Source organism: Toxorhynchites rutilus, chromosome 2 (genome assembly GCF_029784135.1).
Source record: "Toxorhynchites rutilus septentrionalis strain SRP chromosome 2, ASM2978413v1, whole genome shotgun sequence".
NCBI classification, from domain to species: domain Eukaryota; kingdom Metazoa; phylum Arthropoda; class Insecta; order Diptera; family Culicidae; genus Toxorhynchites; species Toxorhynchites rutilus.
In genome coordinates, this window is record NC_073745.1 from 226,474,266 (window position 1) to 226,498,347 (window position 24,082).

The following is a 24,082-nucleotide window of genomic DNA, read 5'->3' on the forward strand; positions in this document are numbered from 1 at the left end:
GAAAGCCACGAAATGTAAGCGTTTTCGGGAGCTCTCGTAAGAAGCACGCTGGGCTTTTGTTCGCGAATTTAGAATATGCTGTTAGATGAACAAATTGCCTGTGACCAAGAGCTGTCAGGAGAGTCTAAAGTAGTGGTGCTCAACCTTTTTTCTCAAAAGGGCCACAAACACGTGCTGGTAATGATGCCGCGAGCCGCAAAGAAAAAAAAAGCTAAATGAAGAAGGGTAATGTTTAAGACACAACCGCTCTGTTAACATAGAACTACGAAAATATTGCCGTCGAGCACAAACATTGAAGAAATTTAATAATAGAGCTCTTTAGTACGATGATTTGATAGCAAAGACAAGGATTGACAAAAGGATTGAAATGAATGAAAAAGTACAAACACCTAGAAGGAATTCAAGTTAAGTCTTACAATCTCGTGCGGCCTAGAATACAAATTGGTTTGAAACATGCCAACGTTTCTTTGGTTCGACGTTGTCGTGAAGGAAAGTTGGGTGAGCCCAACTTAAATTTTTGTCACCGAAGAACACAACTCTCAACGTTGAAAAATGCCTAACGTCACTTTCAACCCGAAAGCATTGAAATCACAAAATTGAATGATCGATTGAAAACATCACAAATCAGTCATTCACGATTTATCAGTCCTCCAAGCAGCAAGGTTTTCCAAATAGTTTTTCTCAATGCCGGGTTGTTTAGTTTGGTATTTCAAATTGGTCTTTTTCATGGCTAGAGACGAATAAACTGAGAAAGCTTAAACCCTCTAAGATTCAAAACAACATCATTACACCAATAAATCCAAACATACTCGTGAATTCACAGAAGCTCTCTTCAGGCAAACATAAATATTAAATAGATTGTTACTCATACACCTTTTATCTTTCGAATGAAATGATTGACATACCACATTGTACAACTGACAAAGAGGTGTCAACGCTTGAAACTTTGCGCCCCAATTGCAACGCTTTTGTTTCAGAAATTTTAAACTTACACCCCAGTACAGATTCAAATATGATCTGATTCAAAAATACAGAGGCAATCTTCACCAGACGGCACGCAAATCGACGCGGTGCCCCCACCGAACAAAATTGTACCATACAAAAACATTTACATAGAATCGAGCAAAACCATTGTGTGTGATAGCTACATTGAGAAAGACTGCATTTTGATTGTTGGAGCGAGACGACTTGAATGATGATGATGATGATGTTGATGTTTTCAATTATAGAGGCTTTTAAATTCATCAGTTCATTCGCCTCTAGCCTTGAAAAAGCCCAATTTTGAAAACTCAACAACACTCGGCCTTGAGAAAGACTGAAAGACTCGCAGCCGTCTATTACTAGCTAGATGACTGATGAATTGTGAATACTGTGTTTTGAAATCGCGAATGACTTGTTTATACTCAATGAATAGAATACGGGGAAGCTAAGATTGTAATATTATCTCTATCCACATTGTCCGTAGAACGAATGCTGCAATTGCATTTCGAGCGACTAATTTACGTATGTCTAATTAACAGTAATATTTAAATATAGTACCTCCCTCATACATTCTCGGCCACAACAACACGATAGGAAAATGTGTATTCTTCCAGTTTTTCTTAATTAAAATCATTTACGGGTTGGGGAACCATAATGTGTAATTTACTGAAAAAACTGAAGAATTTCCGATTGGATTGGAATGCAAACCATCAAAATTGATTCACAGCTAAAATAATGGTAACATAACAGCTTAACGGTAAAACTGTTTCATAGAAAAACCAGTTTTTCTGATTTGGTACCATTACTGGGAAACGTAGTCTTATGTCAAAAAAGGTCACGATTTTCATATCGATATTTTCATTTTTATTCACTAATATCGACGGGGTTAGTGCTAATGATCGGATTAAATATATTTAATAGATATTTAATTTACTAATACCACCTAACTAGACAACTAACTAATGTGTAGATGTGAAATGTGTAGTGTGTTAAACTCCGTTATTCTCATCTCATGTCTCCTAAATGATTTCTTAAGTTTTCGTGATTGTTACACATACAAAATGATAACGGGCCAGGCGGGCCAACCAAAAGAGCCTGGTGGGCTGCAGGTTGAGTATAGCTGGTCTAAAGCGTAGTATCTTGAGTGAACAGGAGGAACTCATCGATTCGAAGAAAAATCGCGGAAGGTGGATGTCGGAATATACGGGTCGAAAAGGAAAAGATTTGACCTTACTGACGTACGAACGGTCGAAGCACTTGAACTACCACTGCAGAGCTTAAACGTCGAGAACTGAGGAAAAAGTACAAACACCTAGAAGGAATTCAAGTTGAGTCTTACAATCTCGTGCGGCCTAGAATACTAATTGGTTTGAAACATGCCAACGTTTCTTTGGTTCGACGTTGTCGTGAAGGAAAGTTGGGTGAGCCCATTGCCGTACAAACTCACCTGGGCTGGACGATTTTCGGAGGCTGTTCGTCCCAGCTGTCGACGGGAAGTACACCTAGCACATTTGTGCGTGTAATCTACAGAGCGATGATCGAAGTCACCAAGAAGTTAAGCAGTATTTCAGCCTAGATAGGTTGGGAATCATGTCGCCTGTGAGTTCTCTGATGTCAAGAGATGATGAAAGGGCGATATCATCGTTGAAATCGTTCACACGAGTCGTTGAAAAGAAGTACGAAACGGGCCTTCTCAGACGTTTCGATACTATTCGTCTGCCTGAGAACCGTCCGATGGCCATTCAAAGGTTAAATTGTCTCCAGAGGCGTCTGTCAAGAGACGCTGAGCTTAAGCGTGCCTTCACTGATAAGTTGGCAGAACACCAATCCAAAGGTTATGTGAGGAAGGATAGCCCAGAGGGACAAACAGGGGCAAACTTGGTATCTTCCTACTTTCCCGGTGATAAATCCCAACAAACCTGGGAAAATCAGGGTCGTGTGGGATGCAGCCGCTTCCGTGCATGGAGTATATATGATGAGCTCTTTGGTATCAGTCCTGCTACAATTCCGAGAACATCGTATCGTCATATGAGAAGATATTCGCGAGATGTTTCTCCAGATAGGAATTCGACCCGTCGATCGGTTCTACCAACTCTGTCTATGGTGGGATGATACTGAACAGGAAGAGCCGAGCACGTACGTCGTTGAAGTAATGATTTTTGGAGCACGCTCATCGTCAACCAGGGTACAGTTCGTGAAAAATCATAACGCCCAGCGTTTTGCGGCAGAGTATCCAGCAGCAGCGGTGGCTATAACTAAGAATCACTATGTGGACGACATGCTCGCAAGCACTGAGACGGAAAATAAAGGCATTGAGCTCGCGAAGGCCGTTAAATTCGTTCACGCCCAAGGGGGCTTTGAAATAAGGAATTGGACCTCCAACTCTTCTAGAGTTCTGAAGGCTTTGAATAAAGAACCAACTGAAGAGAAGAACTTGAATTTAGCAGGGGAGATGGCCACGGAGAAAGTTTCAGGGATGTGGTGGCACATCGACGGATTGTTTCATGTTCAAGATTTGCTATAAACGATTCGACGCGACATTATTTGATGGGAGTCGAGCTCCAACCAAGTGAGAGCTGCTTTGCATATGATCTCAAGGTCACTCTTCACGAAGTATGGCGAATCGGATTGAAATTGGATGAGCAAATAACCGGGAAGCAATTCGAAAATTGGAAAATCTGGAACAAACTGCTGCCGAAGAAGTGTAAAAGCTTATCGCTCGTGAGAGGAATAATTTTATTTAACCAAGGTCTGAAATCATCACGAATATTCGTTAAATGATGAGAAAATCGAATAAATCCACCTGGAAGTCATATTTTGATTTTCAGCAGTAAAAACGGACAGACCCTCAACTATTTTGCTTTTGGTTTCAGTCATCTTCTAAACAGTTCACCTTTGGTGATTCGATTTCTGTTTATAGACGAAGGGCATTCCGTAGGAATAGAATAAACAGACTTTCCACAGTCCATCATACTCTCACTGGTAACTGTCCGTTTCACTTCACCAGTAATAATATAAATTTTTCACTCACAAATGAATTTGTACTTTCCCGTACATAACTAATATCTCTTCTCTGTTAACTAACAAAAAGAAATATAACTATCAGCGAATTGAAATTAAACCACTCAAAATGCTAAATATCGAAACCGCAAAAAAAATACATCCAAACGCAGAATCATGTTTGATTTTCGTGTTTTGTTTCCCTTTTCCACTTTTGATCTGCATTTATTGTCATAAGGTGGATAAAATATTACAGAATAGCGTGTAGAAGGGGTTCTCGCTACCAGAAATTTGAAATTCATAATCTATTCTTCTCTATATATATAGAAATCTCGTGTCACGATGTTCGTTGCCGGACTCCTCCGAAACGGCTCGACCGATTTTAATGGAATTATGCACAAAACGTTTGTTAAGGTGGCCGTACACTGTTTGCCCGGAGGTCAAATATTTGATATATTTTGACAGATAAAGTTTGATTTGATATTTGTACAAACACTTTTTTGTTTGCCACTCTTAAATATTCAACAATGTCAAACACCGAACATGGATAAAATCGACTGAAATATTCAAGGTAACCTAACCATGTACCGACAGGTTCGAAGAACAGACTAAAAAAGTATTCGAGGCATCCAAAAATTGAATATTTGCTTGTTGTGTTTTGTGTAGCATATATTTGATCAGTACACGTCGACCAAATTTTATCTGTTAAAAAGAGTCAAATATTTGGCTTCGGTCAAACAGTGTATGAGCACCCTTAGGCATGAGAATAGGTCGTAAACTATATTACATACCGCTAGGATATCGATTACCGTATTTTTAATATCGGTTAGGGTGACACTATGCAAAAAAAACATTTTTCTGAATAAATTGAATAATTTTTTTGCGGGTTTTTTTAAATTTGATTTCAGAAAAAAAACATAAGAACACAAATTTTTATCCTTTTAACACCGTCCCATTTTTAAATTTTTTATTTCACGATTTCAGTATTTTTGTAAACACAATATCCAAATAAAAAAATTAACTGCCGCTCTATTTTCCAACCGAACGAATTTATTTACGTTGTTGAATGACAAATGGCGCTACGTACGCTTCATCGAACTTTCACCCACATATGCGGAAAAAACCTCAATTCTTCTAAAAATGAAGGCATCGATGAGATACTGAAACCTTATCGAATAAGTACAATGAATTATTGAAATCCTTCAGATCACACATGATCGGATAGCAAAATGTTAATCACGCTATTGTCATCAATCCAGATAAATTATCAGCTGGAGAACACGTGTATTGATTCAATGATTCGAATTAATATTTATGAATATGTAGTTATATGAGATGAAACAAACAAGAGAATTCCATGTATTTTTATTGTCGAACGAAGATTAAACGCAGCTAAGACTATGATCTACGATGTCGTGAACTGTGCCAACAATTCATGGTCAGCATGTACGCGAAGGTAGGAGGCGAACGACTACGATTCCTATGACACAATCGACAGAAGCAGCATGAGGACGAATAAACTCACCTGCGAGAAGCTATCAAAAGCAATGCCGATACAGTCTTTGCTATTGCCAGGCTAAAACGCAATGCATATGTTAATCGATAGTGTAATTGCCTCGGAAATTTTAGATCCGTCTACTGATCAACTACTCACGCTTATTCTGAAATACGATCGAGTCAGAAAAACTCGAACAAATTGCATTTTTCATTACATAATCCATTCGACTCAAGTCCAATTAAGTTGTGATAACGTCATCATGCATAGCAATTTGACATAGACGACATTGAGCTTCGTGTTCTATTTCTGTAAAAATATAAGCGGATTTTCGAGTGGAATAAACTAAAAGCGTGTTTTTTTCACTCGAAAATCCGAAAAAATGAAAAATATTGATGTAAATTAGCTATATCTTTTCAAATATGTTTTGTATGTAACACAGTAAAACATTTTCTGCAAGTGGGTAAAAATCTTGTACGAAAATTGTGTCTGATAATATATTTATATTATTAAGAAAGTTTTACCAGAAATGTAGTTAAAAAATATAGAAAAAAAAGTTGAGTTAGGGTCAGGAGTATGTCATCTAAGTATTCAAATAACATGAAGTAATCTGCTAATCTGATGGAGAGTAAATTGGTCCACAACTTCTATTTTTCATCAAGTTGACGGAATGAAAATCGTTGGATAGTTCCATATTCGCCTCAGCTGACAAACATTCATATGTTCATATTAATGTGGAGTTCGGCTGTTCGGCGAAAAGCAGTAAATACAAATAAAAGTCCTTGAATATGTGAAGCAATACGGCTGTGTTTCAAATTCAGAATATTGATGTGACTACTTCTCGATTGAATGACAACGACGAAATGATGCACCAAAAAATTGGCCAGTATATCAGTACCAATGAAGTTGTCTGTCATATTTTTGATTTCACAATTCATAAACGGGACCCAGCAATCATGAATTTGACTGTCCATTCAGAAAACTTATTTTTCACCAACGATTGATTATAGTATTGATTCTCTTTATTTCATTTTCTACTTTAAGACAAAAATATATTACTTTCCTTCACTTTACATTTAGCTTATTAACATTATTTATTTTTTACTTTTTTACATATTAACACTTTACATCAAACACATCAGTTACGTAAATGAAATACATTGAAATAAGATGGTTTGAATGATTTGATTTTTTTATTGTTGTCGGCAGTTATCGTCAAAAGCGCTCAATTCCTCTGTACGTCAGAGCTCTCATCGCCACATATTCGTTTGATCTTCATCAACGAATGGATCAAAATCGTAAAATCATTCAAACATACTTACAATATATTAGTTATTGTTTATTCAATCACTATTGTTATTGTCACTTAATAATAATTTATTTGGCAGAACAACGTTTGCCGGGTCCGCTAGTGTTACTATACAAATCAACCACCTGTCCATTTTACACCCACTATCCGTCTTACCCGCACCTCCTCTACAATACTTTAGAATCAAATGACAACCTCAAAGATAGACACTTTAATGATATCTGTATTGATGAAACATAGTTTTCATGCTGAAATATTGTTTTTTTTGTGCTTACACCTAATTTTTTGTCGCTTATTGCGTTATCGGCGGTGATCTGCCACTGTATTCCGCGAATAATCGGTGTTCTACTGTACTTAAATAAATATAACTGGTGGCAACAAAAAAATTTGGAATTCCTTTCACAAGTTGTAAAACCAGAAAAAAAAATGTGAACATGAAAAAAAAATTAATGAACATTTGAAAACGGTTCGTAACCAGCTGTTCGCTGAAGCTTCCGTTTGATGTCCTTAATGTCAACTTTGCGAATGCATCTCTCCATTCTACCAATCGACTGTTTGCAATTCGTAGCTCTTATTTTTGTACACCAAGGAGCTCGAAATTACGTTGAAATGTTCGATTGAGCGATACTGAGGCAGATTTGTCGGGTTGGTTTTTGGATACAAATGGGATCGGTTGAATAATCAGGATAGATTGTGTTATTTTGGCGTAATGCGATGAGGATTTATCCAACCAAAACACGTATAGTCCATCAGCATGATGTCTCTGATAAAAGGGGATCAAAATTTTCATACAAAAATGAGTTCTGGTACACAGTCCATGATTGATAGTCTCTGGTTTGGGCTAACAATCAAGTTGTAAACCAGAATTCATTTTTTAAAGAAAATTTGATGGCTTCATCCATGGCTTAGGAATATCTCTCTCGGAAATGACAACGTACAGCATTACTTACTGGTCAAACTTATGTTTAAACTTTTATTTTATGTTCGGAGATGCAGTCGAACTATTCATGGAATAGTATCGCTCGTTTCCAAGACTGCGCGTCTTTGAAAAAGGGGAGTAACTTTCGTCGTCTAACATATTCCGGAATATTTTGTTATCAATTGGGATTGGGATTTCAGCATCGAAATCTGTTTTTCAGTGTATTCCGGGACTCTTGTTTTCTTTCGGCACTACATTCTGACTCTTTTCAATGTTTTGCAGATGTATGGGGAAGTGCGGGTAATACGGATGGTGGGGGTAATATGGACATGTGGTTGATTTGAATAGTTACCTTTTGAATTTCAGATTATTGTAAATGAGAACATCTTCTACATTTTATTTTATAGTATTTAACTCTTTAACGGGTACCGGCATCTATATTGCCACCAACGATTTTTTTTCTCTTCTTGAACAATAAATTATCACTTCTAATCTTATGTGGTAACTTGTTCTAATGTCTTTGCAACATGCCTGATTTTTTTGAGCGCGAAAAAACCAAAAATATTCATTTTGGAGCCATTTTTGTGTTAACAACTCCCAATTTAGAGCAGCAAGATCAAATTTCCCGTAAAGTTATTGGAAAACAGGCATTTTGTTGAAGTTTTCAATACATATGAACTGTTTAGGACCTATTGAGTCTGATCATGAATTTTATTAGTTGTTTTTGTTGAAACTAACATCAAAATTTCAAATACAAAAACTACATTTTTACCATCAAGTGTTTTCCGCTAGACGGGCAGGTGGCATCTATATTGCCACCAACATTTTACGCTAGCCGGGCAGGTGGCAACTATTATGCCACCAATGTTTTTGATTGTTTTGCGTATTGAAAAAAATGTTTTGTGTATTTTAGCATGTAAACATGTCGTTGAATTGGAGTTTGGCAATTATATTGGGAAACAAAAACCAAAAACCATACATTCATCCTGCGTGTGGATGTAATTTTAGCGGCTTCGATATTAAGCATTTTGACGGGTTTAATACCAATATTCAATTCGCTGATGGGTATATTTCGGTTTATGAGTTAACAGAGATTTTTGAGTGGAAAATTTAATCTTTTGAAATAATTGTACTGGTGGGGTAAAACGGACAGTGGCCTGTGGGAGTGAGATGGACTGTGAAAAGTCTGTTAAATTCATTCTAAGGAATGCAAGATAGATTGTTCTGATAGTATCATGTTTTTGTATGTAGTCCGCCGCAGCCTTATGCTTATTGAATTTTTACCATCTGGAAAACTGGAAAACAAATCTACAAAATGTTTTTCTAAGATCGAAATAAAAAAATCGATTTTCGCGATTCTTTCAAGTCGAAGAATCGATCCAAAAAATCGAAAAAAATGGACAAAATTGATCTTCTAAATGTCGCTCCAAAATAGCCCAATTATATCTAGATGACATTGCGTCGTTTATTTAAGGAGGAGATTAAAGACGTTCAAATAAAACAACAGTTTAAATTACTATAGCGTATGTATTTTCAGACATACAATATGGCAAATTTCTGTGAGATTTATGAATACTACATTCCAAATCCGTCCAACAGCTCATTATCCTCAACCTCGGTTTTAATCGTGGCTGGTTGAAACTCATCAATTGTTTGATCAGGCTCATCAAAACTTTGCGTTTCCATGCTCGGTTCTTCTGTAAATACTTGCTCATCGTGATACTCTGGCCAGGATGATTGATGCATGAATCTGATATGTTGTGTAAGGTATCTCTGCTCGTCAAAGGTTCGAGGACAATGCATACATTCGTGAACTTCGTTCGGCGAGGCAGAAAGCACACTGAAAGTTTCGATCGAATGGTACTTGCCTTTATGCACCCGTAATCCTTTTTCATTTCCGAATCGTGCATCACATATTTCGCATACATGTGGTAATATGTCATAATGCGATTTTACGTGGAAATTTAATGAAGGCCTGTGTTTGAACGATTTTGGGCAATACGCGCACTGGAATTGACCGATAATTTTTGGAATCTTAACTGTTTGTTCTACCGGAACGGAATGATGAAATTGTTGACGATGGCGTATCAGTGACTTAGATTTTGCATATTTGGCACCACAGTCCTTGCAAGAATATCTCATCTCACCAGTGTGGGATGACATGTGATTTTCCGCATGATGTTTTCGCTTGAATGTGGCAGGACAATAGGAACACTTAAAAGGCCGCCCACGATCGGAATGTTGTTCTTTGAAATGGACACTCAGCGACTGTTGACCGCTGAATTTGGTTTGACAAATATGACAGGTGAAAGTTTTCACTGGTATTAATAACTCAGCATTGTTTTCATCATTCATATCAGATGCTGTGGCTTCCGTGTCTTCATGTAGTGGTTTCTGAACCATTAATAAGTCATTATCTATATGGTCAGAGCTCAATAATCTGTCTTCCTGAGGTGACGTAGGCACACACGTGGTTTCCTCTTCTTGTTTGATGGATATTATATGACTATCTTCTTCGATACTGTTGGATGTTGGTACATGTACTCCACGTACAATGGCATCGTGTTTTAAGCTTCTTTGCCTGAAGAAATGGAAATCTTCTAGCGCTACAGCACATCTCCAGCAAATTGAGCAGGGTAGATCGGCAGTTGGGTTTATTTCGATTCCAGTGCACTGCGAAATTTGTTCCAACAGAAACTTTTCCGAATCCGCATCATTAGCAGAAAGCGACACCAGATTTCGATCCGAAAAACACAGACGGCAATAACTATTCGGATTATCACTGGGGCTGAAATAATAGAGCAAGTTTTTTTTTTGAGTGTGGCACTATGACTTAAATTTTAGCTTTGAAAATCATACATTTCTATCGATTCACAGCTCGTCATCATTTAACAGATATTTGTATGAATTCATATGTAACTTAAAGAACTCAAAGATTTGTAAACAACTTGAGTCGCTATGACAGTAATTTAATTTGCAAAAGTGTTTACACTCTGACAGCGCTATTTTGTTTGGATTTTTTTCTGAAACGTTATCTTATGTTACCGGCATTGATGCCATCTTCGTTGAATAGATCAAGGCGCCTGGAATTATATCCTAAGGTGAGGTCGTTTCGTCACAGTTTGGTTCTAGGCAAGTCGCCTCTATATATACCAGGTGAAACAATCATATGAAATGCACTTTCAGCCATATTGGAATTGCTGTCGGTATTGTTTGCAAACAGCATCAGAACGCTGCCGGCGGCTCTCTACAAACTGCTACGACGCTTTTTTGAACTATACCTACTATGTTCGGCTTTTGCGAATTTATGTGAAAAAGAAGGGATGATTTTGTAGGATTTCATTCTCATTCCCACGCTCTCGCATGTGAAAATGCAAAAATAGCGTATCCTAGAAATAACAAAACAAACAACCCCCGTTCCACAAACCGTAACCCCCTTCTTGTTAAAGTGATGATGTTGCTTCACCTGTAATACATTGATATAAGCGCCTTGGTTCTAGGTAGTGCGGACCATGGAAAGTGAAGTGGAAGGTAAAACGTAATGTCAGAATTGCCGTTCGGACGAATCCCGTAAGTTTGAATTTATTTACATAGGTGGTATCCAAACAACACTAAACATTGACTACAGTTTCGCCGGCACGGTTGATTTCCGTTATGAACCAGCACAAAAAACAAAGCTGCAAATTGTGCGCCAGTGGCGGTACCTCGATCAAAGCATTCCCTGAATAAATCATATCACATTAGCCGAGCCAGCTGGCGGAAGCATATGCATAAAGGTTACTAGCTTACTATTTTCAACGACAACTGTTTATTTATTATACTGCTTCAAATACCTTCGACGAAATCAAATGTAACCATACCAACGTAAGTAATAACATAAACAAATCCAAACTTTTCGTCTTGCCATTCCTCATACGTCTTTTCTAAATAGTGTAAATTACGAGCCACCTGTTAACTCCACCATTTTGGTGCGGACCAAGGAAAGTGAAGTGGAAGGTAAAGCGTAATGTCAGAATTGCCGTTCGGACGAATCCCGTAAGTTTGAATTTATTTACATAGGTGGTATCCAAACAACACTAAACATTGACTACAGTTTCGCCGGCACGGTTGATTGCCGTTATGAACCAGCACAAAAAACAAAGCTGCAAATTGTGCGCCAGTGGCGGTACCTCGATCAAAGCATTCCCTGAATAAATCATATCACATTAGCCGAGCCAGCTGGCGGAAGCATATGCATAAAGGTTACTAGGTTACTATTTTCAACAACAACTGTTTATTCATTATACTGCCTCAAATACCTTCGACGAAATCAAATGTAACCATACCAACGTAAGTAATAACATAAACAAATCCAAACTTTTCGTCTTGCCATTCCTCATACGTCTTTTCTAAATAGTGTAAATTACGAGCCACCTGTTAACTCCACCATCTTGGTGCGGACTGAATCAAAACGGCTGTCAAAAAAGATCCAATTGAAATGTCACAAGAGATCCAACGATCAGGAGTGTTATTTTTCTTATGATAATCAACACTATAAAAGAGGTATTGTTGTCAAGGGCAAAAAAAATTAAAATTATAAATTGAATGAACTACATTTTTCCGTCAATTGTTTAATTAACCATTGCATCTCTGAAAGAGCATCTCAGTCTTTCACTGAGCAACGCATTTTTAATGTCCCCTCTCTTTGACATAACGTTTTTCCGAACGAAATAAAAACAAACGAAGTCAAAGTCACGTAAATGTTTACTCCTGCGATTTGAAAATATTCGATAAAAAGTGGAAGGAAGAGATGCCAGATGATTTTTAAAAAAAGGCTGTAAAAACATGTGAATGTCTGTTAAAAATATGGAAAAGTCTGTAAAAGTGTGCAGATCTATAGAAATGTCTTTTAACTTTAATTTTCACATATTCATTAATACTTTGTACATTGCTATGCACGTTAGATTGTATTTATATATATATATATATATATATATATATATATATATATATATATATATATATATATATATATATATATATACCGCCATTCCATGCCAAACCAAGTGGTTCTCAGATCTTCGTCAAAAGTGGTAATTTTGTTCTTTATCGCAAAACATAAAACTCGTATTTTTTTATTTTTTCATTCGGGTGCCCATTTTGATTAGGGTGATCCAAAAAATTATTCCTTCCGCTTTTCCCAAAAAGCCTTCTTTTCAAAAATTTATAACTTTCGAACAGCTTAACCGATTTTGATGATCGACATATCAAATTGAAGCCAATGAGCTTTAATTGAGAAATATTGAACTTGCAGATAATATGGATCCTAGTTTCGTAATTATAGATTGTAGACGTTTTTTAATGTTTTCATGGCTTTGGACTTGGGGGCGCTATTTTTTCTTGAAAGCTGAGAAGTTTGTACATAAAATATCTCGATATCAGAGAAGCAATTTTTTTAGTTTTTGAAATATGATTTTTCAGAACTAATCGATGGTTTGAAAAACAATTTTTCCCCATTTTTCCCACTACAAAAAGTCATAACTTTTGAACTATTGGACCGATTCATATCATCGACATATCAAATTGAAGCTTACGAGTTATTGTTCTTTGAAAAAATATAACTTTTGCTCAAAATTGAATTTTTGTTTTTGTAATTATTGATTGAGTTAGTTTTTCATAGTTTTCTCGGTTAAAGATAGGAGCGCTATATTTTTTAATATTTTTTATGGAAAGCTGAGGATTATCTAGCTAACATATCTCGATATCAAAGATGCTATAATTATCGTTTTTAAGTTATAATTTTGTAAATTTAATATGTTTTAAGTCTTCGATCAATATTCATATGTGACTAAACTAGACCTATGCTACTGGAATCCAATCTTCCCGCAAGTGTGATATTTTTCAAATTTCGCTTATTGGCTTCAATTTAATATATCGATCATCTAAATCGGTTCAGTAGTTCAGATGTTATGATTTTTTGCAGAAAGTTATTTTTGGACAAAGGGGGAAAATTGATTTTTCGTACCACCGGTTAACTTTGAAAAATCATATCTAAAAAACGAATAAATAGCATCTCTGATATCGAGATATGTTATGTAAAAAATCCAGCTTTCAAGAGAAAATATAAAAAAATATAGCGCCCTCTAGTCCAGAGTCATAAAAAAATAAAAAACGACTACAATCAATAATTACTAAAATATAATTATTTTTTTCGCAAGTTAAATATTTTCCAATAAAAGGCTATGTCATTAGTTTCAATTTTATATGTCGATCATCTAAATCGGTTCAGTGATTCAAAAGTTATTAATTTCCATTTGTCATTTTTGGGAAAATGTGGAAAAAATTGATTTTTCGGACCACTTAATAATTTATGTGTTGTAAGTGTGTTTAAATGTTTCAACGATCTACACATACATACATACAGATACATACGCGCTGTTAATTTTTATAAAAATCAGTATTTCTTCGTTGATATATTGGACATCCACCAAAGCTTGCGGTCTTGTCGTTGATGAAATTTATAAGAAAATGCAGTGTATATTTTCCATCCGCCATGCAAGGCTATACAAGCTTTAGATCACCACACGGCCATGAACCATGTCTGTGGTAAAAATATCGAACAGTAACCCATATTTCGTCATAAGCAGACCCGAAAGCGAATGTAAGTTGTTGAAAATAGAATGAAAATTTTTATTCGATGTTGTTTAAATACTCAGAAGGCATAGTCCTGACCCTAACTTAACTATTTTTCAATAAATCTCCTTGTATTTCAGCAAAACAATCTTATCTAGAACAGAAAATAATTATCAGAGACAATTTTCGTTCAAGATTTTTCCTTACCTGCAGAGAATGCAATTTTTCATTAATTGTGAATAACCGTATACTCTCTTTCGTCTGCAATGATGTCAGGGCAAAAGTACTTATGTGTATGAGTTCTAAACTTCATACACACCAGATGAGCCAACCAGAAAGACTGCCGGACCGCAGGTTGAGTATCGCTGGTCTAACGTCATGTGTATTGATATAAACTAAATATAATAACTTCAAATATCTTTGATGTGATGAATAGAGCCTCTTATTTTTTCAAAAACCTGTGAAATATTGTTATATCCAAAAAGTCTAAAACAAAAATAAGTGTTTTACAGATATGTCTGTAAATTTACAAACATATTTGTAAATCTGGCATCTCTGGTGGTCTGAAAATTTATTGCAAGAAATCGCTCGAAAACATGCATGAATTTGCTTGGAAATGAAGTGGATTGAGTGCGCACCACTTAGGGTTGTTTGAAGAGTGGTGTATGAAAACAGTACGGAAGAAAGCAGAAGGGGAAATATTTGCTAGAAGCGTGAAAGAGACAGACTGATCACGAGCGAGCTTGGGCACAAGCGTATTGTGTTTTGTTTACAAACAAAACACAGTAGACTTCCAAGGTGGCTGAAGAGTGGTTTTAGCAAGTTGGCCCACCTTAGGATATACTTCTAGGCGCCTTGGAATAGATATAATCACATTATACCCATTATTCCAGTTAAAATGTTTACAAAATACATAAACTAGTAAAATGATTGAAAACACTGCTAAAACAGTATCGTGTTTCAGAAACTTGCCGAAAGGATGTTTACAAAAATGTTCAGTTGGAGGATAAAATGTCAAATTATTAGTGTCACAATCAACTAGATGTTCAATTAGAGGCAAATCACTGTACTAAAATTTGAAAAAGGGAATTTTATTCGCGTTGACGGTATTGAGCTTCGTTTAGAGTAAGACGGGTCTATGGTACTAGGTGAGGCCGTTTCGTCACTAAGTTGGTTAGGGGAGCGGTATATAAAAACAGTACGGAAGAAAGCAGAAGGGGAATTATTTGCTTGAAGCGTGAAAGAGACAGACTGATCACGAGCGAGCTCCGGCACAAGCGTATTGTGTTTTGTTTACAAACAAAACACAGTAGACTTCCAAGATGGCTGAAGAGTGGTTTTAGCAAGTTGGCCCACCTTAGGATATACTTCTACGCGCCTTGGTTTAGAGCATCCCTACCTAAATTCTGGTTGCTAAATTCAATTAGGCAACCCTTCACCATGTGCTCCCGTGGCCGAGTGGTTAGCGTCATAACTAACATGCCGGGTGTTCGGGTTCGATTCCCGTTCTGGTCGGGGGAATTTTTCGTCAAAGAAATTTCCTCCGACTTGCACTGTGATCACGCGTATTCTAGAGCTTGCCACTCAGAATGCATTCAAGGCGTGTTATTTGGCATAGAAATCTCAACTAAGTACTAATAAAAATGACGCAAGTAATACTACTTTGAGACGGCGAAGTTCCTCTAGGAACGTTAGTGCCATTGAAGAAGAGAAGAACCCTTCACCATAACTTGGAAACCACAACAGGAGTTGCCACTCTGGTTATAAAAATAACACCGTTCCCCCAGAGTAGCAGCCTGTTCATTTTTTTTTCTGTATTAGGCCATGTTCTCACTGCAGCGGGGCGTCAACGTGGCATGAGCGGTGAGTGTTCACTTCTTGCCACGATATTTTAATTTACTCACATTGCGCCGTGCCAGCGGCGTGTCTTCGGCGTGTTTTATGAAAATTGTCAATGTGTGTTTTTGAATGAAAGAGTGAAAATTGGTTTATTTTTAAATATTCAAGAGAGAAGCGGAGAAGTACAAATATCGCCGGCGTGAAGTGTTTTCGTTTGCACGCCAGTCACACGCTCACGACACGTCAGCCTGGTGTGAACACATCGGTAAGAACACACACGATTAATAGTAAGCGTCACACGCCCGGCCCAAGCCACGCTGACGCCCCGCTGCAGTGAGAACAAGGCCTTATAGTGACTTCCAACACTTTTGGCCGTTTCGTGACTTTACTTCCATTTGGGAGTGAGAATTGAACAGGTGATCTTTGTAACAGCGGATGTTACCACTACGCCAGATCGCTTCCTTGGTTCATAAATTAGGCAACGCAGTAGTAACTTCATCGCGAAGTTGCTATTTTCAGCGAACGTCAAATCTTTGAAACACAAAAATCAACTTTTTAGAAAAAAAATCATTATTTTCGATAATTTGTTTTTTTTAATTCTGAATTTTTTTATAATAATAGCTTTTACAATTTCGGAAGACAATCGGAAGATGGACACTTTTACAGGGAAAGAGAGATTTTATAACAATAATTCTTTCATGTTTTCTTTGAAAAAATACTAATAATGATTGACCCGTAACATTTTCATGTACACATTATCATGGTTTACATGTTCTGCAATCTTTTTTCTATCTAGAAACATGTCAAATGCGAAAATTTGCACACAAATGTTACCATATGTATGGACGACTTGTTGGAAATTGTAACGGCCATTCATATAATTTTTTTTTTGAGAATTTTTTAAAAAATACGTGTTTGAGAAAAATGAGTTCCAATTAGATGTTGCTACCAACGTCCAGTCGAATAGGTGTGAAATTCGCCATCCTGTCAACAAACACCTTAATTTGTTTTAGTTTTTTTCAACAGTATTTTAGAAATGTAATACAAATCTGAAACAATTTCTGTTACTGATAGAGTAAATCATGTTGGTTTGTCCGATTTTGGGTGTGTTCACGCAACTGTGATATTCCGACATACAAGACACACAGCACTATTAAATGCTCAAAAACCAATATATATTTTCATCTCAATGTAGTATTCAACACACTCTAACTGTCATTCCAACTACACACTAAATCTAGGATACCACATCCTCCCCTCACATTAAAAATGACGATACTAGAAAGCACCGTACAAGAATGATCTTTTTTATTCATCAGCTTCATTGATCACATTAAGGAATCTCTGGGGTCTTCTGATCTGCCACGTGTCAAAGCGCTTAGCGATAGATTCTCTGTTATCTGGTAATGCACCTTCAGACAAACTGGGTTTCTTAGGATCGTTTGTGGGCGATTCGTGTTTTGAAAATGGCAGCCAAATTTTTGTGTTGATTCAGGAACTTCCTCCCTTCTTTCTTCCCTTAAATGGCATTAACATTCCTAGATAAACTTCGCCGTCTCAACATATATATTACTCGCGTCATTTTCATTAGTACTTAGTTGAGATTTCTATGCCAAATAACACTCCTTGAATGCATTCTTAGTGACAAGTTCTAGAATACGCGTGACCATCTTCCCACGCTATTTGAATAAAAATGAGGATAAATTCAGAGAAAAAAAATCGGAAACATATTTTCATTTTAACATAAAAATCCTAGTTTTTCATTTCTTTTTACATTACCCTTGTCCGCCAAATTGCTGAATTTCTTTCGTTAGCTTCCATCCGTATATAATCAAGATATCAACCATTCGTCATAATCCGTTCAAGATCATCCTTAACTGCATCGCTCAACAAAAAGTTTCATCGCGATCTCCAATACAGAACGTTCGAGCGCTTGAATGAATTCTTCTTTTCGCTACTCTGACTCCGCTCTGCGTATGTTGAGGGGCGAATTCTCTGCAAATGGCTTAAGCAGCCACGAGCCCGATAGCCATGTCGATGTCGCTTTTCTCTGCTTAACCTGTACCACTTTTGTTTCTTCCGCAACATTACGAGATGTACGACTTGACTTTTTGTCTGTTAATGTTTGATTGTTTAAATTAATTTTTTAAATGTTTGTTGATTTCCTCTATACATTCACTTGTATTTGCTTGCATTGAACATTGGATCACACAAATAAATTTTATTTATACACTGGTCTTGGGCATTACCCGACTCAGCTGTTTTTACTTAACAAGTTGGCCTTGGGCTTGACCCGACTCAACTGTTTCTTGAGCTACACTAGTTGAATTTTGTTTTATCTCATTTATTTATTTTTAGTATAAGTTGGCCTTGGGCTTCTCCCGACTCAACTGTAACCGAAACTCGATGTATAACTTTTCTGTACAAGTTGGCCTTGGGCTTAACCCGACTCAACTGTTTTGGCCTAGAGCTATACTCGACTCAAAACTTTTAGTACATGTTGGCCTTGGGCTTGACCCGACTTAACTTTTTTTGACTTTGATTCATACTCAGTGTGATACTTTTTATTTATAAGTTGGCCTTGGGCTGAACTCGACTCAACTGTTTTGGCCTAGAACTATACTAGACTCAAAACTTTTAGTACAAGTTGGCCTTGGGCTTAACCCGGCTCAACTGTTTTGGCTTCAGATAAACCATTTTCCTAGCAACCCTTCTCACCACATAAATAATAGAAACAAATACACGATACTACAACTATCATCCGTCAAATAAAAACAGTTACAAGATTTCATAAGAAACCTGATTCAGATCATCATGAAACTGTAACCGGTAGTTCCAAAATAGAGCGTGTGACTCTGTCACACTTTTTTTATAGGACACTTGAAGGACGACCAAAATCTAACTCTCCGCACGATGTTCAGTTTCCCGCACCTTCTAGTCTCTCACTTCATCACTCAATCTCGGCGTATGACAGTTGCCGTTCACCCGAGAAGGTCTTCCGTGGATCGGGTAGGGATGAAGGCACTCGCGAGTAGGATCCAAAACATAAATACCGAAAAGCTCGGGTTTTCTAGATTAATAAGGTTGATTGTCGACCTCTTGCTCGGCGTGTTAGCAGGAGTCAACGGAGTTCTATCCTGACTACGCTAGAGAGCAGTTAGTGCGCGCCCTGATTAAAATGGGTAAATGGCCGAAAGGGCCAAGAGAAGTAAAAAGTGATTTTTACTAACGTCATGCCTGGTTTCTTCCGTAGGTTGACGGTGAAAGAACCACTTTTGGACGAATGAAAACTGTGGGTTAGTAGGTTTGATATTCGCTTTAAAACTATCTCAAAGTGTCAAAGTCTCAAAGTGGATAGGTCCAACAAAGGGCATTTTTCTTTGTATTACATACAGTTATTCGCCAGGATCAAAGACGCCATTGTGTTCCTCGGCGCGATCAGGATTGAATAACCAACAATAGAACTGGTGTTGTAGAAAGTCTCCGTGGCTAAGCAATCTGGAAATATACTATACCACATCCATCCAAGGGAAACAGTCGCACCTCCACTCTCAGCAGTCGAGAGAGGTGCGTGTTGTCTGTCGGTGCTCTGCAGATTGAAGAGAGGTTTATTGCACGGTTGGAAGGAGACTGCATGAACCAGAAACAGAATTGAAATCATCGTACCACTCGCACCGCAGATATCACGTCATCGCCACCCACCCTGATCCGTCGCCGTGAGCCACATAAACCTTATAAACTTCATAAAACCGCAAGTAGAAGCATGTGACGTCACATTTAGATTTAAAATAAGTATACAGAAGAACCTTATATAGGATAGTTAACTTATTCCAAAAGATTATTATATTGTTGTTTGTTGTTCCAAGTAAAGATGTTAATAATGAGAATAGTTTGAAACCGTTCATGGTGTTGAAAAATCACTACATTTCACTATTTGTTGCGTTTTTCGGACACGAAAGGTGTCTTCATGCCTCCCTCACTGTGCGGTTCGGCATAGAACAGTTGACCCTGTGGCCTTTGAGCATTAGAAACCTTAATCCGCTCGCAGTTTCAACCTCCTTGTTCGGATCAGGATTGTTGCCAGATCCTATGTGAATTACATCTGACAGAATAATATGGATAAGTGTGAGTGATGTACCTTTGTTCTTATTTACGACCCTGTAGATCCTAGTTTCCACTGAGCAGTAGGCGAAGGGTTATAAAACCGTGAGTACCTTGAACATTGCTCCGTTTTATAGAATTCCATTTATCCATATAGAATTCATACATAATTAGGACATCATATTTTGTTTACCAATAGTAATACACATCGCCTACCACTCCACCTGGATATATATCTCGTTGGTTCCATCTGCTCATCCGTCTAAGCCAGAAATAAAAACATTATTTATATTTCTCGTTCTATCACTCACCAGTCGGAGAATTTGATTGAATTAATTCTCCTATCCAGCGAATCTTGTATGGCAGGATCGCCAATGTGATATTCCGACATACAAGACACACAGCACTATTAAATGCTCAAAAACCAATATATATTATCATCTCAATGTAGAATTCAACACACTCTAATAGCTGATTTACACATTGACCAGTAATTGGCGCCAGTTACTTGAACGTCAACGGCACGCCATATTTAGATCACCAGTTGACTGGTGCTGTGCGTTCATACACATTTTCAGCAACTGGACACCTTGGTTGTCACTTTATCCTCGATGACGAATGACAGTGTCGACGTCTGGTGGCGATAACCATATTGGGAGGCAAATTAATCTTTATCGGTTTTGAAGGCCCGGAGGCAGTTTTAAATTGTCAAAATTTGAATGAAAAATTTTACTTCTTGTTAATTTACTAATTAAAACACGTCGTACTGAACCTTCATCAGCTGTTTTTATATAAATTTCCTGATATTTCCATGATTTCATTGTCTATTATTATTTTCGCTTCACAAATCGAACACATGAGCACAATGCCGTCAACGCGAATGAAGATTCTTCCATGTATACGTTGAGGGAATTGAATTTGATGTTCCTTGTACCATCGAACCATCCAGTGTTGGCAAATGTACAAATTTATCCGGAAAGGTATATTTTTTCAGTTTTGTTTGTTTTGTTCTGTACGGTAAGAACACAGATTTTTCTCATAAAGCACCGATAGGAACTGTATTTAAACGGTTTTATTTAGCTTACCCTGTAATTTGTATGTTTGTATGTTTGTACGTTTATATGTTTGCAACATGTTTGTCTGTAGCGCTTTACCACATGAATAGAAATTTGAGCCCCTTCCTGTTGACCGATTGATCTGAAATTTGGAACACACCTTTATCTCTGCAGTCATTATAAAACTGGGTATTTCATTATTTTAAAACTCCAAGATGACTGCCGCTACAAAATGGTTGATTACATATTTTCCCAAACTCCTTCGATATGGGTATTAAATGAAAGGGCTTGGCTAGTAGAACACAATTATTCATGAGGAATGCAAATCCAAAATGCCTTTTTCTAGCGGCGGCCAAATCAAATTTTCCATGAACATGGAATACGCAGTTTTATAATGACAGTAGAATTAAAGGTATGTTTCGATGTTTGTTGGAATTTTTCATGATCTACTGTGTTCTACCAGTCGAGCACCTTCATTTGATACCCATATTGATGGGCTTTGAAAAAACATGGCGCCATTTTATGATGGCGGTCATTTTGGATTTACATTTTTCATAATTTTCCATAAATTTCTGAAAATATGTAATCCGCCATTTTAGATTTGTATTTTTCATAAATAACTGTATTCTACTAGTCAAGCCCTTTCATTTGATACCCATATTAAAAGGGTTTTGAGAAAATATGTGAACGACCGTTTTGTGGTGGCGGCCATTTTGGATTTGCATTTCTCTTGAATAACTGTGTTCTACTAGTCAAGCCCTTTCGTTTGATACCCATATTGATAGGGTTTTGAGAAAATATGTGATCCGCCATTTTATGGTGGCGACCATTTTGGATATGCATTTCTCATGAAAAACTGTGTTCTACTAGTCAAGCCTTTTCCTTTGATACCCATGTTGATGGGATTTTGAGAAAATATGTAATCCGCCATTTTATGGTGGCGGCCATTTTGGATTTGCATTTCTCATGAATAACTGTGTTCTACTAGTCAAGCCCTTTCATTTGATACCAATATTGACCGGGTTTTGAGAAAATATGTGAACCACCGTTTTGTTGAGGCGATTTTGGATTTGCATAACTCATGCATAACTGTGTTCTACTAGTCAAGCCCTTTGATTTGATACCCATGTTTTTTGGGTTTTGAGAAAATATATAATCCGCCATTTTGTAGCAGCCGCCATCTTGGATTTTTTAAATAATGAAATACCCAGTTTTATAATGACTGCAGAGATAAAGGTGTGTTCCAAATTTCATACCAATCGGTCAACAGGAAGAGATAAATTTCTTTTAATGCGGTAAAGCGCTACAAACAAACATGTTACAAACATACAAACATACAAATTACAGAGCAAGCCAAAAAACACCGTTTAATAATTGTCTTCACAATAGCCGAAAAAGATTTTTCCCCTTCCAGTACAAATAAATATGTGGCAACACTGAAACTACCTGGCATTTCGATTTCACACAAATGTCTAATATGACGCACTGTTTGGAAGTAATTGTCATTTATCTATTGGCGCCAGTATCTAGAAAATTTTCTATTCGCTGGCGTGGCCAATTACTTGTGCGATACTTGCGCAAGTAACTGGAGCCGGGTGTTTACATGGCTCTAATAACTAGACTCTTGTGATTGGATTCTTCTACTAGCGCGTTGACTGGCACCGTCTAAATCAGCCTTAACTGTCATTCCAACTACACACTAAATCTAGGATACCACAGCAACTAGTAAATTCAAATCGATTTTCCTTCATGAACATCACAAGTAATCACGACGAGTTTGCTGAAAAGCTTCAAATCTCTAGTGGCTAATAATATTACAAAACATTAAATTATTCAAATTTAAATGTTTTTTAACGTTTTTCTTCGAAAAGAAATTATGATTTGCCCGGTTTTAAAAATCACCATTTTTGATCGACGATAATCGAATTACCAAGTAGATGTTGCATTTTTCATTGTTCTGATTTTACTGTCATCATATTGATCCATGCATAATTTAGGCTTTCTTCAAAATGCCTTTTCTTGGACATTTTGAAGATGAACAACACTCAACAAACCAACATCAGTGCATCGGATAAACCATGATCAGAATTGAACTCATCGAGATGCATGCATTATATGTTTTAGTAATATAAATCTGATACAAATAGTGTGCAAGCATGATGTTTACAATATTTCTAAGTGTTTTTATACAGAAAAAGTCCTAATACGTACCAAATAATCCATAACCGAAATAAATCGCACCAGAAAACAACTGCAACAGAAACAAACGCTCATAAAAAGTGTAGTAGGATAGAAATATTGTGTTGCGGGTAAAACATCATTGGTATAAATTGTAGATGGGCAAAATAGTTTACTTTGATGAACGGTTCAGCCGCTAACCGTTCGTCTAAGTGAATCAGTTTTTTGAACCGTTCTTTCGCTCTTTTGTTCAGCGGTATCAATATCGGTATACAAAGGATGCTAGCTGGAACCCAACATACATAGACAGCTATTCATATCCTAGCATTGATATCGTTGGACATTTTTTTATTTGTATAGAATTTATATTTTTGAAATGGTGCTTCTTCTTTGAAAGTCGCAAACTGTATGTGAAAATATGCTTATCGACCGACAATAGTTTATGTATATGTAATTGTATTCTTACAAAATAGGTTATTTTTTTTAGGACTAATGAAGGGTTCCATGAAAAATCATGTTTCATAATGATTCCATGAGAGAAAATATCCAGTAACGAATTTTCCAATTTCCATAAACAATCAGGATAACGCGTA

The 24,082-nt window shown here is 36.9% G+C and overlaps 1 protein-coding gene and 2 long non-coding RNA genes across 4 annotated transcripts; 2 read left to right on the forward strand and 1 right to left on the reverse strand.

Moving 5' to 3' along the window:
* Window positions 1-9,257: 9,257 nt before the first annotated feature.
* On the reverse strand, window positions 9,258-20,701 carry LOC129770642 (transcription factor E4F1-like). 2 transcript variants are annotated; one of them, XM_055773599.1, is made up of 2 exons: window positions 20,568-20,701; window positions 9,258-10,492 (listed from the first exon to the last, which is right to left on the reverse strand). In XM_055773599.1, exons 1-2 carry the CDS (start codon window positions 20,645-20,647, stop codon window positions 9,280-9,282), a joined length of 1,293 nt encoding a protein of 430 aa, XP_055629574.1. In that variant the 5' UTR covers window positions 20,648-20,701; the 3' UTR covers window positions 9,258-9,279. The 2 variants fall into 2 exon arrangements, with proteins under 2 accessions (XP_055629574.1, XP_055629575.1); XM_055773600.1 differs by lacking the exon at window positions 20,568-20,701 and adding an exon at window positions 10,564-10,757.
* LOC129770645 (uncharacterized) lies at window positions 11,231-12,027 on the forward strand. Its single transcript, XR_008742157.1, has 4 exons — window positions 11,231-11,274; window positions 11,333-11,568; window positions 11,636-11,700; window positions 11,764-12,027. It is a non-coding gene; the product is annotated as an uncharacterized LOC129770645 (long non-coding RNA).
* On the forward strand, window positions 19,124-21,479 carry LOC129770644 (uncharacterized). The gene is made up of 3 exons (XR_008742156.1): window positions 19,124-19,337; window positions 19,409-19,451; window positions 19,551-21,479. It is a non-coding gene; the product is annotated as an uncharacterized LOC129770644 (long non-coding RNA).
* Window positions 21,480-24,082: the final 2,603 nt, after the last annotated feature.